This window comes from Erpetoichthys calabaricus, chromosome 1 (assembly GCF_900747795.2).
Source record: "Erpetoichthys calabaricus chromosome 1, fErpCal1.3, whole genome shotgun sequence".
NCBI lineage: Eukaryota > Metazoa > Chordata > Cladistia > Polypteriformes > Polypteridae > Erpetoichthys > Erpetoichthys calabaricus.
In genome coordinates this window covers 326,637,639-326,653,301 of record NC_041394.2, presented here as the reverse complement: position 1 = coordinate 326,653,301, position 15,663 = coordinate 326,637,639, and the positions used below count along the sequence as shown (strand labels likewise).

At 40.1% G+C, this 15,663-nt stretch overlaps 2 protein-coding genes across 2 annotated transcripts in view; both read left to right on the top strand.

Moving 5' to 3' along the window:
- LOC114664587 (gastrula zinc finger protein XlCGF57.1-like) overlaps positions 1 to 15,663 on the top strand; it is a 536,731-nt gene that overhangs the window by 482,912 nt on the left and 38,156 nt on the right. The gene's annotated exons all lie outside the window — the stretch shown is intronic.
- Positions 193 to 15,296, top strand: LOC127529140 (gastrula zinc finger protein XlCGF8.2DB-like). Its single transcript, XM_051931775.1, has 3 exons — positions 193 to 259; positions 11,932 to 12,778; positions 15,287 to 15,296. Exons 1-3 carry the CDS (start codon positions 193 to 195, stop codon positions 15,294 to 15,296), a joined length of 924 nt encoding a protein of 307 aa, XP_051787735.1.

The following is a 15,663-nucleotide window of genomic DNA, read 5'->3' as shown; positions in this document are numbered from 1 at the left end:
TGAGGAAAAAAGTGATGGTCAAAAACAAACAGAGGTCTAAGCCAAAATATCAAAATATTTTAAAATGTCAATACCTAAAATGTAAATTGGAAGAAGCAGTTGAGAATTCAGAAAAAAAACAAGGTTTTGTTTTCAGTCCATAGTACTAGGGTGTTAGCCATTATGAATGTAGTGAGAAGTCAAGCAAGGAACATGAGGAATGTGGGTCAGTTAATATGTCAGAGTGAGCACATTCTCCCTACTTCTTTCTCCTTTACAGGTGAGAAGTCAAGCAAAATGACCCCTTTTATTGTCTAACTGAACAGATTACAATGTGCAAACTTTCGAGGTTTTTCAGTCCAGAAACTTGAATGTTGGAAGATTATATACACACACACACACACACATACAGGTGGTCCAGATCTAATTATGCAATTTTCAATACGCTATAACTTTAGTTTATTACATAAAGAATTCACAAAATATTATTTATGTTGGGCAGCACGGTGGCGCAGTGGGTAGCGCTGCTGCCTCGCAGTTGGGTGACCTGGGGACCCGGGTTCGCTTCCCGGGTCCTCCCTGCGTGGAGTTTGCATGTTCTCCCCGTGTCTGCGTGGGTTTCCTCCGGGCGCTCCGGTTTCCTCCCACAGTCCAAAGACATGCAGGTTAGGTGGACTGGCGATTCTAAATTGGCCCGTGTGTGTGCTTGGTGTGTGGGTGTGTTTGTGTGTGTGTCCTGTGGTGGGTTGGCACCCTACCTGGGATTGGTTCCCTGCCTTGTGCCCTCTGTTGGCTGGGATTGGCTCCAGCAGACCCCCGTGACCCTGTTTGGATTCAGCGGGTTGGAAAATGGATGGATGGATGGATTATTTATGTTGCCAATAGATGGCAGCACCTGCCCTGCATTCGTTTATTACAAGATATTTCAAACAATTCTTTTGTCTTGCATTGTTTTCCTGCATTGCATTAAAAGTTGCATAGTTAGATCTGGACCACCCTACTATATCTATATCTATTATCCTGTGTTTGAAGTGATGGGCAAGAAAAAATGTCTCATTTCTGTTTTCCAAGGATGCAGGAGATTAAAAAGTTTCTGAAACAGCATATTTAACTGAATTTGAGGGTAGAGGGCGAATACTGAAAAACAGCAAACAATGTTAAAACCTCCATTAAAAAAAGAAGTAAATCTCACCTTCCTTGTGACATTTAACCCGCATCTTAATTGTCCAGTCATATGCTCACAACGTCCAAAATGCATGTACTTTTTTGCTAAAGTATTGTTAAGTAGGTACTTCCAGAAAACCGGAGTAGTGCACGACTGTGAAGCATTTTCAAACAGAATTCAGCTTTTGAATTGAAGATGTCCCTCAATCATTGATCAAGAGTCTCATTAGGTCTGCAGGTTTTAAAAGCCTCAGTTCATGTCAATGCACTTCATGTGCAGCACTACCTTCTTATTCCAGAAGAGATCTGATTTATGCAGTAAACTTTCCGTTGTAGTGTTTGGTCAATGTTTCCCAAATTTTAGATCCTCTGAGATGTCAAAGGTCCAAGCAGGGAGTATGATGCATAGTACAAGAATTTTACAGTTGAAGTATACTTTTCAAAGTTTAAAAAAAAAAAATCTGAGTTCATAACAAACATTTTTCTATATAGCACATTTTTACATAGAATGTAGCTCAAAGTGCTTTGCTAGATGTCAAGGTAATAGTTACAAGAAAAGAAAACCATTAAATTGGGGAAGAAGAATAAAATGATATACAAAAATAAATAATGCATACTAGCATAAATGTATATTTAAGAGAAGTATGGCTCTTATATATATAATTGTGTTTAAATCTCTAGTTGTGCGTCCGATGAGAAGGTTGGGTGGACAGAAAAATAAGCAAAAAAAAAATAAATATGGGGGAAAAAAAACCCTGTTGTCATGTCTATGTCTGTTATTTGTCATTATGGTTGTACCGTATGTGTCATTTACATTACATTAGCTCGCACTACTGTTGTGGCATAATAGGAGACTTGGAACCATAATAACAAGTTGGGAAATTGCCCCCTGCAATCTCTAGTTGTAGAGTGTGACACCCTAGGAGACGATGAGACTCAAGTTTGCAATCTTGGGTTTTTTTTTTTTTTTTTAATGGTAACCTCTCTTTTGAGAAACCAATTAATTCTGTGGTCAAGAGTTATTTTCCAGCTTTGTCTTTTAGCTGAGGGAGGTTTAGCCTTTTTTTGTTTCCTAAGGATCTTGAGAGATTTGTTCAAGCTTTTATTTTTTCTCATCTTGATTACTGCAACTCGTTGTATTCTGGGCTCAGCAATGAGACTTTGCAGTTGGTTCAGAATGCTGCTGCTTGTTTCTTGGTTGAGGTGAGAAAGTTTGCCTCTGTATCCCCAACTTTGGCCCCATTACGCTGGTTGCCAGATAGTTTTTAGAATTGATTTTTAACATTTTGCAGCCAGTTTTTAAATCTTTACATGGGCGTGCTCTCGCCTGTTAATCTGAATTGGGTGTTTTACATCAGCCACCCAGAGAACGTACAGTGCATCCGGAAAGTATTCACAGCGCATCACTTTTTCCACATTTTGTTATGTTACAGCCTTATTCCAAAATGGATTAAATTCATTTTTTTCCTCAGACACACAACATCCCATAATGACAACGTGAAAAAAGTTTACTTGAGGTTTTTGCAAATTTATTAAAAATAAAAAAAACTGAGAAATCCCATGTACATAAGTATTCACAGCCTTTGCTCAATACTTTGTCGATGCACCTTTGGCAGCAATTACAGCCTCAAGTTTTGTTGAATATGATGCCACAAGCTTGGCACACCTATCCTTGGCCAGTTTCGCCCATTCCTCTTTGCAGCACCTTTCGAGCTCCATCAGGTTGGATGGGAAGTGTCGGTGCACAGCCATTTTAAGATCTCTCCAGAGATGTTCAATCGGATTCAAGTCTGGGCTCTGGCTGGGCCACTCAAGGACATTCACAGAGTTGTCCTGAAGCCACTCCTTTGATATCTTGGCTGTGTGCTTAGGGTCGTTGTCCTGCTGAAAGTTGAACCGTCGCCCCAGTCTGAGGTCAAGAGCGCTCTGGAGCAGGTTTTCATCCAGGATGTCTCTGTACATTATTGCAGTCATCTTTCCCTTTATCCTGACTAGTCTCCCAGTCCCTGCCGCTGAAAAACATCCCCACAGCATGATGCTGCCACCACCATGCTTCACTGTAGGGATGGTATTGGCCTGGTGATGAGCGGTGCCTGGTTTCCTCCAAACATGACGCCTGGCATTCACACCAAAGAGTTCAATCTTTGTCTCATCAGACCAGAGAATTTCCTTTCTCATGGTCTGAGAGTCCTTCAGGTGCCTTTTGGCAAACTCCAGGCGGGCTGCCATGTGCCTTTTACTAAGGAGTGGCTTCCGTCTGGCCACTCTACCATACAGGCCTGATTGGTGGATTGCTGCAGAGATGGCTGTCCTTCTGGAAGGTTCTCCTCTCTCTGGAGCTCTGACAGAGTGACCATTGGGTTCTTGGTCACCTCCCTGACTAAAGCCCTTCTCCCCCGATAACTCGGTTTAGATGGCCGGCCAGCTCTAGGAAGAGTCCTGGTGGTTTCGAACGTCTTCCACTTATGGATAATGGAGGCCACTGTGCTCATTGGGACCTTCAAAGCAACAGAAATTTTTCTGTAACCTTCCCCAGATATGTGCCTCGAGACAATCCTGTCTCGGAGGTCTACAGACAATTCCTTTGACTTCATGCTTGGTTTGTGCTCTGACATGAACTGTGAACTGTGGGACCTTATATAGACAAGTGTGTGCCTTTCCAAATCATGTCCAATCAACTGAATTTACCACAGGTGGACTCCAATTAAGCTGCAGAAACATCTCAAGGATGATCAGGGGAAACAGGATGCACCTGAGCTCAATTTCGAGCTTCACGGCAAAGGCTGTGAATACTTATGTACATGTGCTTTCTCAATTTTTTTATTTTTAATAAATTTGCAAAAACCTCAAGTAAACTTTTTTCACGTTGTCATTATGGGGTGTTGTGTGTACAATTCTGAGGAAAAAAAATGAATTTAATCCATTTTGGAATAAGGCTGTAACATAACAAAATGTGGAAAAAGTGATGCGCTGTGAATACTTTCCGGATGCACTGTAGGTCTACCGGCCAGTTGTCCCTTGTGGTCCTTTGTACTAAGGGTAAAACTAAGGGGGACAGGGCTTTTGCAGCTGCTGCACCTCGTCTGTGGAATTCTTTACTGTACTACATTAAGAACACTCCTTCAAATAATCTGTTTAAAACTAAACTGAAGACTCATTTCTATTCTTAAGGTTTTCATGATTTTCACTGACACTGTTAATCCTACCTTCCTACTCAGTGGTTTGTTTTACTTTACTGTTGGTTGTATTGTGTTTTATCTATTTTATTGGCTACAGCTTTACTGATGTTGTATTAAATCTGATCTACTGTATAAATCAATTGACTTTGAGATTCAGCAACTGCTGTTGTTCAATTCTCTGAGAAGGAATCCTGTAGAGCAGGGGTAGGCAACGTCGGTCCTGGAGTGCCACAGTATGTGCAGGTTTTTGTTCCAACCCAGTTCCTTAACGAGAACTCAATTATTGCTGATGAAGCACATATTGCTTAAGTGACATTTTAATGCTTCATTTTACTGGTCTCGCTTGTTAAGGTTCTCCAACCTTAATTGCTTATTTCAATCTTAAACTGCTGCATTCAGTGTTTTAATTGCTCCTTATTAGCAATAAGATGTAAAAGACAAAGCAGCCAGCAGTTCTCCAGCTAGCTTTTTTCCAATTACATCTGTGTGTGTTCATCATGCACGGTTTGATTTAATAAAACACTTAATAGAAAAATGTGACAGACTGAAAATGATCTGTTTTAGGCTTCAAATCATTTGGATGATATCCTTGGAAAGGAAAAAAATCTACGATATAAAAGCCTTACATTGCACAGACTAACAAGCCATAAAATTAAATAAGGTCTGAGATTGGCAATGATTGGTTTCTATTTAAGCAATTGGGTTGAATGAAAACCTGTAGCCACTGCGGCTCACCAGGACCGACATTGCCTACCCCTGTTTTACATCTTATTGCTAATAAGGAGCAATTAAAACACTGAATGCAGCAGTTTAAGATTGAAATAAGCAATTAAGGTTGGAGAACCTTAACAAGCGAGACCACTAAAATGAAGCATTAAAATGTCACTTAAGCAATATGTGCTTCATCAGCAATAATTGAGTTCTCGTTAAGGAACTGGGTTGGAACAAAAACCTGCACATACTGTGGCACTCCAGGACCGACGTTGCCTACCCCTGCTGTAGAGCAGTGGTCCCAAACTCGGTCCTGGGGACCCCCTGTGGCTGCATGTTTTTGTTCCAACCAAATTCATAATCAATAATAACAATTAATAATAGTTCTCAGTTAATTAGGTGGTCTCTTTTTCTCTTATTCTTCATTCAGAAAAGTGCAGCAGTGTGATTTTTACATTTGTAAGACATCTAGCAGTCTACATTTGCTATAGCTTTAAATGCTTACCTCACTTTTGTTGTTTTGCCCTTTCTTTTTCTAGTTTGCTCTCTCTATAGCATATTCATAATGACAATTAAAAACGAGCAGAGCAGACACCTGGGCAAACAACACTGAATCATAAAAGGCTGCAACTACTTTAGCATCAGACCCACTAATTAGTAAGTAAATGGAATAAATAACCAGAACACCTGCAAAAGCAGAGTGAAAATCAAGATGAAAGTATTGCCAAAAATCTACAAAAAACTACATTATCCCATATAACTGTTTAGTACATTTAATAAAATCTGATTAAAATGAATAAAATTTACCAAAAATGGTTTTGGAATTTTTACATTGTCCTCAAAACATAGAAGCTAAGAAATAACAGCCCCTCTAAATTAGGCTAAAAACAGAAGCTGGTTGGAACAAAAACCTGCAGCCCCAGGGAGTCCCCAGGACTGTGTTTAGGAACCACTGAGTGTTGTGTGATATTTTTGGTAGTCCGTATCACATGACATTTCAGTGTTGGATTCCTGTAAGCACTTAGTGCAGAGGACAGTCTCTTCTTCAAATATGTATTAGAAGAGTCTTGACAAGGACCAGTTTCTCCATAAATAACATCCAGTCATGTTTGAAGGTTCCTAGTAGTTCTACACTCCATGACAGAACTTAATTATTTCAACTCTTTGTCTTTCCTAAAAGCTCCGATCTGATTGAACTTTTGACCCACCTAAGCTCTTACTCTCAGAGAATTATCCTTCTTGGTGATTTCAACATCCATATTGACACCCCCACATCTAAACTGAGAAATGAATTCCTGTCCTTACTGGACTGTTTTGACTTGACACAACATGTTGATTTTCCAACCCATTGTGGCGGTCATATATTGGACCTGATCTGCACTTCTGGACTATCTGTTGCCAACATTTACAGCACTGATTTGGGACTCTCTGACCATAAAGCAGTATTTTTCACTGTCTCATTACCTCTCCCACCTCTTACCTGTAAACGACAAATTTCTTACAGAAACCTTAAAAATATCTGTCCCTCTATCCTTTCTGGATCCATTTCTGATCTTTTACTGTCTGCACCTATTCCATCAACACTAGATAGTTTTGTTCACCACTATAACACAGCCCTTCACTCAGCATTAGATAAAACAGCTCCTTTAAAACATAAGGAGGTTTCCTTTAAACGTTCAGCTCCTTGGTATAACTCAGAATTGCAATCTATGAAAGCAGCTGGCCGACGCCTTGAGAGAATGTCACGTAAGACTGGCCTCACCGTGCACATCCAGGCTTTCTCTGACCACCAAAGAGCTTACAGAGAAGCACTAACTTCTGCCAAGAACACCCATTATGGCAGAATAATAGAAAGTAGCCATGATAACCCAAGGGTTTTGTTCTCTGTAGTTAATAAACTACTCGAACCCGCATCTGGTCCAACTACCTCTTCTACTGAAGTCTGTGAGGAATTCCTCCACTTTTTCCGTAACAAAATTAAAGATCTAAATAATTCAACCAACATAAATACATCATCTGTTTATATCTCTCCCTGTTTTCCCACTCCATCCAGCTCCTTCTCTAAGTTCTCACCAGTCACATCTGAGTTTGTTAATGACCTGCTTTATAAGATGAGGCCGACTACTTGTGTACTGGACCCCATCCCCACCACACTACTTAAATCCTGCCTTCATGCCATAATCCCGACTGTTACAACAATAATAAACTCATCCCTTGACACTGGCTCTGTGCCGCTCACTTTTAAAATTGCTTCTGTAACCCCAACGTTAAAAAAGTCTGGCCTTGATGCTGACAATCTTAACAATTTCCGGCCTATTTCCCACTTACCTTTCCTGTCAAAAGTTCTTGAGCGTGTTGTAGCTTCCCAACTCACCAATTACCTAACCTCTAATAATTTGATGGAACCCTTTCAGTCTGGTTTCAAGGCGCGGCACAGCTGTGAAACTGCTCTGCTACGGGTAACCAATGATTTGCTTATGGCAGCAGACTCTGGACAAACCAGCATATTAATTCTGTTAGACCTCAGTGCAGCATTTGACACTGTCAGACATGACATCCTACTGTTCAGAATGGAGAACATGCTGGGTATCTCTGGCACTGCCCTCCAGTGGTTCAAGTCCTATCTGACTGATAGGCAAGAGTTTGTTAGTCTTGGCAACAGTAGATCCAGCTCAGCGCCAGTCACACAAGGAGTCCCTCAGGGCTCTGTCCTCGGTCCTCTGCTTTTCTGTATTTATATGCTTCCCCTTGGCCATATTATCCGTAGTTATGGATTGGGTTATCATTTTTATGCAGATGATACTCAGCTCTACTTCAATGTTAAAAGTGGAACTTCATCAGAGCTTTCTCAGCTCACAACCTGCCTTAGTGAAATTAAAACCTGGATGGAGCAGAACTCTTTAAAATTAAATTGCAATAAAACTGAACTCCTGCAAATTGGGACTAAAATGCAACTTAATAAAATGAGCTCCTTCCCAGTCTATCTTGGTGGTGATCTCATCAGACCTGCCTCTACTGCAAAGAATCTTGGTGTCATTTTTGACTCCTCCCTCACTTATTCCGCCCACATAAATCACATTAAGAAACTTTCTTACTTTCACCTCCGTAACATATCCCATGTTCGCTCCTTCCTCTCCTTCTCTAATGCTGAGAAACTTGTCCATGCTTTTATCACATCCCGCATCGATTATTGTAATTCCCTACTGGCAGGTGCCCCTTCTAATCTTATATCACAGCTCCAGCTTATTCAAAACTCAGCTGCAAGAGTCCTTACTCGAACCAGCAGCAGCGAGCACATCACACCCATCCTGCTCCATCTTCACTGGCTCCCTGTGTCCTACAGAATCGAATATAAAATCCTACTAATAACCTACAAAGCTTTAAATAACCTCGCACCAAACTACATCAGTGACCTTCTCCATCACTATGTGCCTGCCCGCCCACTAAGGTCCTCTGATTCTGGTAATCTTGTTGTGCCCGTCACTAATCTACACTCCATGGGTGACAGGGCCTTCAGCTGTATAGCGCCCAGACTCTGGAATGACCTACCAAAATTAATCAGGTCAGCTGACTCCATGAATTCTTTTAAAAAACAACTCAAAACTCATCTGTTCAGGAAGGCTTTTAGCTCTACTTGACTTTATTACCTTTCTCTCAGTTTACTTCTCTGTCAAGATGCTCATGTAACCTGTATGTGTGTGCGAGACCATTAATTATGTTGTCTGTTTTTTTTTTCAGAATTTACTGTCTTAATCTTCTTTGTTTATTTATCTGGTTTGTACAATGCTATATACTGTATATTCTGCCGTTCTTTACTTATTCTGTAAGTGCCTTGAGCATGGGAAAGGCGCTATATAAATAAAATGTATTATTATTATTATTATTATAACCTTCAGTCCCGAAATCAACCTCTATCTAATCTAATCCTATTATCTATCTATCTATCTATCTATCTATCTATCTATCTATCTATCTATCTATCTATCTATCTATCTATCTATCTATCTATCTATCTTGTATGTCTGTCCACTTTTCACGAGAGAACTACTTAACGGATTTAGATCGGGTTTTTTTCTTCTTGAATTTGCTTGAACATTCCAGTTGATTTTGCTACCTCTCTCATTGCGCTATGTATCATAGTTTGCTTGCAGTACCAATTTATTCACACAAATCCAGGAGACACACAGCAGGCTGGGGGGAGAGTGGACGGTTCCTCCTCACTCAGGCGCCAGCCTCGGGGGTGTACCTTACCTCCGCTTAGTTAGCGAACGAGAGAACTACTTAACGGATTTAGATATTCTTTTCCTATAATTTGCTTGAACATTCCAGTTGGTTTTGCAATGTCTTTCATTGCTCTAAGAATCATAATTTGCTTGCAGGAGCGATATATTCATGCCAATCCAAGACATAGGCTGCAGGCCGAGTGGAACGGGAAGCGTGACATCAGAAGTGGGGAATCGGTCTAACCTCTGTGTTTTGGACTGTAACTTAGTGAGCGATACCTGTTTATTGATTTTTAAAGTTTGTCCTGTTTCACTACTACGTGGGCGGAGCCACGGAGGACGGCTAGTACAGTACATATTAATAATAAGTTGCATTTATAGAGTGCCTTTCACAAACCCAAAGTCGCTTTACATATAGACGAGGAGGAAAGAAAAAAAAAAAACAACCTAGTCGCTCTCCTCTGTACTTTCAGTAGTGCTGCTATTTGTGTGTGCGTGTAATACGGAGATCAAAACTGCCCACATTACTCCAAGTGAGGCCTATAATTTCCATTGGCTTGTATGTAAAGTTTACGTATAACCTCCCTTGACTTCCCGTATATCATCAGAATGGAAGGGGGCCGAGCCACTCACATGTGACTGACGTTACCCATGAAGAGATGAAGGCTATTGTGTGCTTGTCCGTGTGTGAAGATAGTGGAAGTCACTTTCACTACTGGTATGGACCTCTCCTGCTACATTCATTTATCCAACTGTGAAACCAAACCCTGTTGTTTTTGTGATAAATTGTATCATGCAGGAAACATCATGTATTATTTCTAAACTTCTTAGAGCAGGCTACAGTCAGCCTTTCCATTTAAAAATTGCCAATAAAATCAATAGCCGTTGAGGAAAATTTCATGATCATCAATGCATATAAATGGCTTTGATGTCCGCCCCACAATGTATTCCAAAATAATTATAATTAACCTCAACAAACCTGAAAACACAAAACTTCAAATACAATTTCAAATTCTCAGATTATGATTCTGATGACCCTGTAGAGGAGCCCAGCACTCCAGTAAAATCACTTTGGTATTCTCTTCAGCTGCCAGCATCTCTTTTTCTTTAGTTACATTCATTAAAGTGGGCACTTTGAACAAAGAGAGCTTTTCAACAGATTGCAGTGGTCGTGGCTTCATCCCATATGATAAAAAGGCACTTCAAAGTAACTGTCCTCTGTTCCCGTTGGCACTCTGTATTAGACTTCTAATCTGGGGGGCTGTGCTTTCACCCAGTGCCAACATAGGCCCTGCTGTAGGAGGTGACCCTTACCCCTTGTGTTATGCATTGACTTGTTGAAATCCCCCTGTTGTTTCAGGTGCAGTTAATATTTTTTACTCTGTTGGGTTGCTGGTTCAATGCTCAGCCCTTTTCTTCTTGTTTCTGACATTCGCCAATAATGCAATTCACAAAAATACCTAATGTAGAAAACCTTATACTATAACACTGAAGTGATGTGTTCAGTTTCCTTACAGAAGGGATTTCCACGTACAGGAAAACAAAAGTTTATACGGCCAAGTTCAGGCTATTTAGGCACCTTACATTGAATGTTTACATTATAGAAACAGAAAAATAACCATAAAATAGTCCAGACAAAGCAAAACTAGAAACAATAACCTTGTTCCTCAAAATACACATAAGGTTTGTTCCGCATGAAGAACCTGTCATCACTGCCTTAGGCCTTCTACGACTAGGACTGTGTGCCCGTTAAAGTCGGACAAACGCATTTGTTAGAAACGGACTATTAATTTTCCAGCAGGTTTGAAGTTGTTAGTCTCGGGTGCCTATGAATGAGAAGGTATTTGAGAAAGTGACAACTGAAGGGATGGAATTAAGTTTTGCAAATGTGAAATTTACATTTATGTTTATTTAAATTCTTCAATGGACTACAAAATGTGAATGAGGCATGAGGTTTGTTATATTGTATTACCTTTATCTGTAGATACTGTCCTGTTTAGAAGAAGATAGCATATTTTTATTTTCAAATATGTTAAAAAGTAAAAACAATTAAATGAGTTATACTTACTTTTTTCACATAACTGTAATTTTGGTAGACAGATTAAATTGAAATCTGACCTTAAACAACATAACAGTCTCAAAACCTGTTTGGTTCAAATGAGGGCCATGGGGGGCAGGAGCCTATCCTAGCCAGTTTCAACATTAGGCAAAAGTCAGCCCTGAAGGGGACGTGAGTCCATCACAAGCCTCACTATCTCACACACCTACATGCACACTCAACTTAAAGTCACCAGTCAACTTCACCTAACTGTCTTTGAGGATGTGGAAGGAAAACCCAAGCAAACATGGAGAGAGATTGTGAAAACACTACACAGACAACAAGAGATTCTAAGCCCAGGAGATTGGAACAATGGAGCTACAACCCCTACCATTGTTCCATTATCCCACCCTAATTTTTTTTATTACTTTTGTAAGATCAATTTTCTTCCTAATGCAACAGTGTGGCCTTACTGCAATCACAAACCACTTTTCTATACATGTGGAATGAAGCTGGTTCAGTTATTACTCGATTAGTAAAGTTATATGAATTGGGTTTAGGTGAATAACAATAAGGTGGTTTAAATTTAAAGGTTGCTTCTTGTCAGATCTTCTAATATATCTGTGTCTTCCTGCAGCTTTACAAGAGAGTGACAGCTTCTTTCCAGCTTTATTTGGCCAGACAACTCCTCAGTACAGGTCACAACAAACACCACAAGAAGCAGATGTGAATCAACAGACTTATGACTCAAAGTGTATGAAGCCAGCCTCATTACAGTATAATTCTTTCATATTTGTGAAACTAAGAATAGATGACATCAGCAGCCAGCAGCAAGTGCACAGTACAAAATGCAAATCAAATTGTAAAGGTCATCACCAGACTGATGTTAAGCAAAAGTCATGTTGCTGTTCTGAATGTGGCAAGCAATTCTCAAACAGAGACAGTTTACAGATCCACACAAGAATCCACACAGGAGAGAAGCCCTATTGCTGTTCTGAATGTGGCAAACGATTCTCTGCTAGAAGTGGTCTTTGGAAACATACAAAAATCCACACTGGAGAGAAGCCATATTGCTGTTGCGAGTGTGGCAAACAATTCTCGCACAGTGAGAGTCTTAATAAATATACAAGGATTCATACTGGAGAAAAGCCATATTGCTGTTGTGAATGTGGTAAGCGATATGCGTATAGGAACAGTCTTCAGAAACATACAAGGGCTCACATTGGGCAGAAGCCATTCAGCTGTCCCCTGTGTGGCAAGCATTTCTCTCACAGGAGCAGTCTCCAGATCCACACAAGAATTCATACTGAAGAGAAGCGATATTGCTGTTTCGAATGTGGAAAGCGGTTCTGTCACAGTGACAGTCTACAGAAACACATAAGGATCCACACTGGTGAGAAGATGTATTGCTGCTCAGAATGTGGAAGACGATTTTCACAGCTAAGCCATCTTTTTATCTACACCAGAATTCACACTGGAGAGAAGCCATACTGCTGTTCCGAATGTGGTAAACGATTCACTGACATTAGCAGTCTTAAGAGGCACCAGAAAATTCATGAAAGAGCACAAACAAATAATAAATTCCATGTGCAGAAATGAACCTGTAATGGAACAACCAAGGATACCAGAAAGAGAAAGATAGCAAATGTTCAGTGAAACCCAGAACTTTAATAAAAAGGAAGAACATGACCAATACTGAAAGAAGGGATCAAATATGTTAAAGATCACCAACTCTATGAAACAGAAAAGTGTAGTACTCTGCTGCAGAGGCAACTCCTGAGGATACTTTAAAACTGAACTTTATATCTAAACTTAACAAAACCATAGTGAAGATAAAAGGAGGCTCCAGCAACAGCAATATTCTGGACAAAAATCTAAACTTCCAAGAACATACAGGAAAGGTGGCCAGTTACAGAAAAACATGGAGCAAGCAAAAAGCTTGAAAACAGAACAGAGTCCAGTAACAGATTCAAAATTGGCAATTGTAGAATTGCATCTGAATGAAGTCCCTGAGCCAACAAGTAGATTAACTTTTACTGTAAACCTGTAAAAAAAAATCAGCACTATGATAAGACAAAAATATATTATGATTGCAGCTTAGACCAACAACAACGTGAATGAAATGCTAAATAAGCATGTTTGCTTCACAAATGTATACCTACTGCTCCACAGCATGTTTTACCCCTGTGTAATGTATATAGACAGAATTTACACACACAAAAACATAACAGCCACAGAGTAACGGTGGCTTAAAGGAAGGTAGTACAGCATGGAGGAACTCATGGAACTAGACATAGTGGCGCATTGTGGAAATAGCCATAATTCTGTCATATGTACTGACAGAATGACATGTATTTCCCCATTTATCTAGGAGTACTCAGATACCTCCAGACCAGACTAAAATCACTCCCACTTTAATTAACTTCACCGAAGTCAAAATCACACTCTGGCCAATCCTGCATCCACAGTTACACCTCACTTCCAAGCATTCATATTACCTGCAGAAAGTTGTTCCAAGAGGAGTCTTTGTCTTTACTGCTGATGTGCATGGCATTAAATCATTTGAGCAGTTGAGCACCCGCATGGTCACAACTCTCCCTTCAAATTTTGAAAACAAGCAAGCTCACAAATAATAAGTGTAAACCTCTTGAAGGCGATGAGATAGAGTTGTTGGGAGAATCCTAATAGGCCATCACTAATGTAGGGATACACCAATGTGCCAAGGTTTTCATCTTCCAGTATTTGAACTTTGATAAAGGAACCACAATCTTAAAACCAGAACAGTATGAAACGTAAAAATACTTGGGAATATATGAGAGTGCAGGCATACACTAGAAATGGAGGGCAAGTTCATTCACAGAACAAACAGGACTACTAAAATCTCCCTCACAGCTTTCAAGAATATCCAGGCCTGGAGTAACAGACAGGTATCAGCAAGAGTGAAAGGGAAGGTCTACAGGACGGTAGTGAGACCAGCTATGTTATATGGGTTGGAGACGGCGGCACTGACCAGAAAGCAGGAGACAGAGCTGGAGGTGGCAGAGTTAAAGATGTTAAGATTTGCATTGGGTGTGATGGGGATGGATAGGATTAGAAATGAGTACATTAGAGGGTCAGCTCAGGTTGGACGGTTGGGAGACAAAGTCAGAGAGGTGAGATTGCATTGGTTTGGACATGTGCAGAGGAGAGATGCTGGGTATATTGGGAGAAGGATGCTAAGGATAGAACTGCCAGGGAAGAGGAAAAGAGGAAGGCCTAAGAGAAGGTTTATGGATGTGGTGAGAGAAGACATGCAAGTGATGGGTGACAGAACAAAAGGACAGGAAGAGATGGATGATGATCCGCTGTGGCAACCCCTAACAGGAGCAGATGAAAGAAGAAGAAGTTGGCTCTTCTATAGCTTCAGAGTACTGGATTCTCCATCAAATGATTTGTACAAAGTGCAAGTGAGAACAACAGAAAGCTACTGCTTGCTGGTCATCTGATATAACCAAATCAGTATTACCTCCATCCCAAGATCCAAGCTGACCATGACCAGTTATGGTTTGAATGTAATGGTGTTTAATTTCTGTTACCTCAGTTACAACATGCAATGTGTAAAATAATAACATTAAGTCATGCTTTTGTTGTATTAGATTGAGATTTCTTTTTACTTTTCACTTGTTTTATTGTGTGTCTCAAATGCATTCCTCAGTTCAGAAGTTGGACCGTGACTCCTTCCATTGAGTGAGCTTTCTCATCTTCTGTTTGGCTGACTTCAGTTGACACATCCAAGATGGAGTGATGTGTAAATATAAAGTGTTTGGCAAACTAAAGAAAGCAATTAAGACCATCAAGCTTATTTGATTAGTGAAAAGCTAAGGTGTCCCAATTATCTCATTTGGATCCTTTTTAAATGTTGTCAAGTGTTCCACTTTAACTCCGTGGCACTCTATGTGAAGATCTGCTTCCTGGCTTAAGTCTTGAATGCTCTTCCCTTTGTTGTCTACTAGGAGATCTTAACTACGAGGTTCACAATTGAAATAGATGAGCACCGGTGCCCCTGTTTTCTTGACTCAATTGATGTCAGATTTGTAAATACATAATTTCTATTAGATAACTTAAATCAGTTTTAAGGAATATTGACCCCACATAGAAGTGGGAAAAGATGAAGAAGAATCAGTTTTAAGGAAAATAAATTGACTGAAAATTGACCAGAAGCCATAGAGGTATGCAGCCTGGGCAACCTTCTAGATGTTTTAAATCACAACATACAGAAACAAATCCCAAATCCACAGGCCTCTGGGCCTGATGAGACATTTGAACCCCACTACCCCAAACCCTGCTTCCGGACAGAATAAAAGTACATTCATAAAATTGAGATCTTACT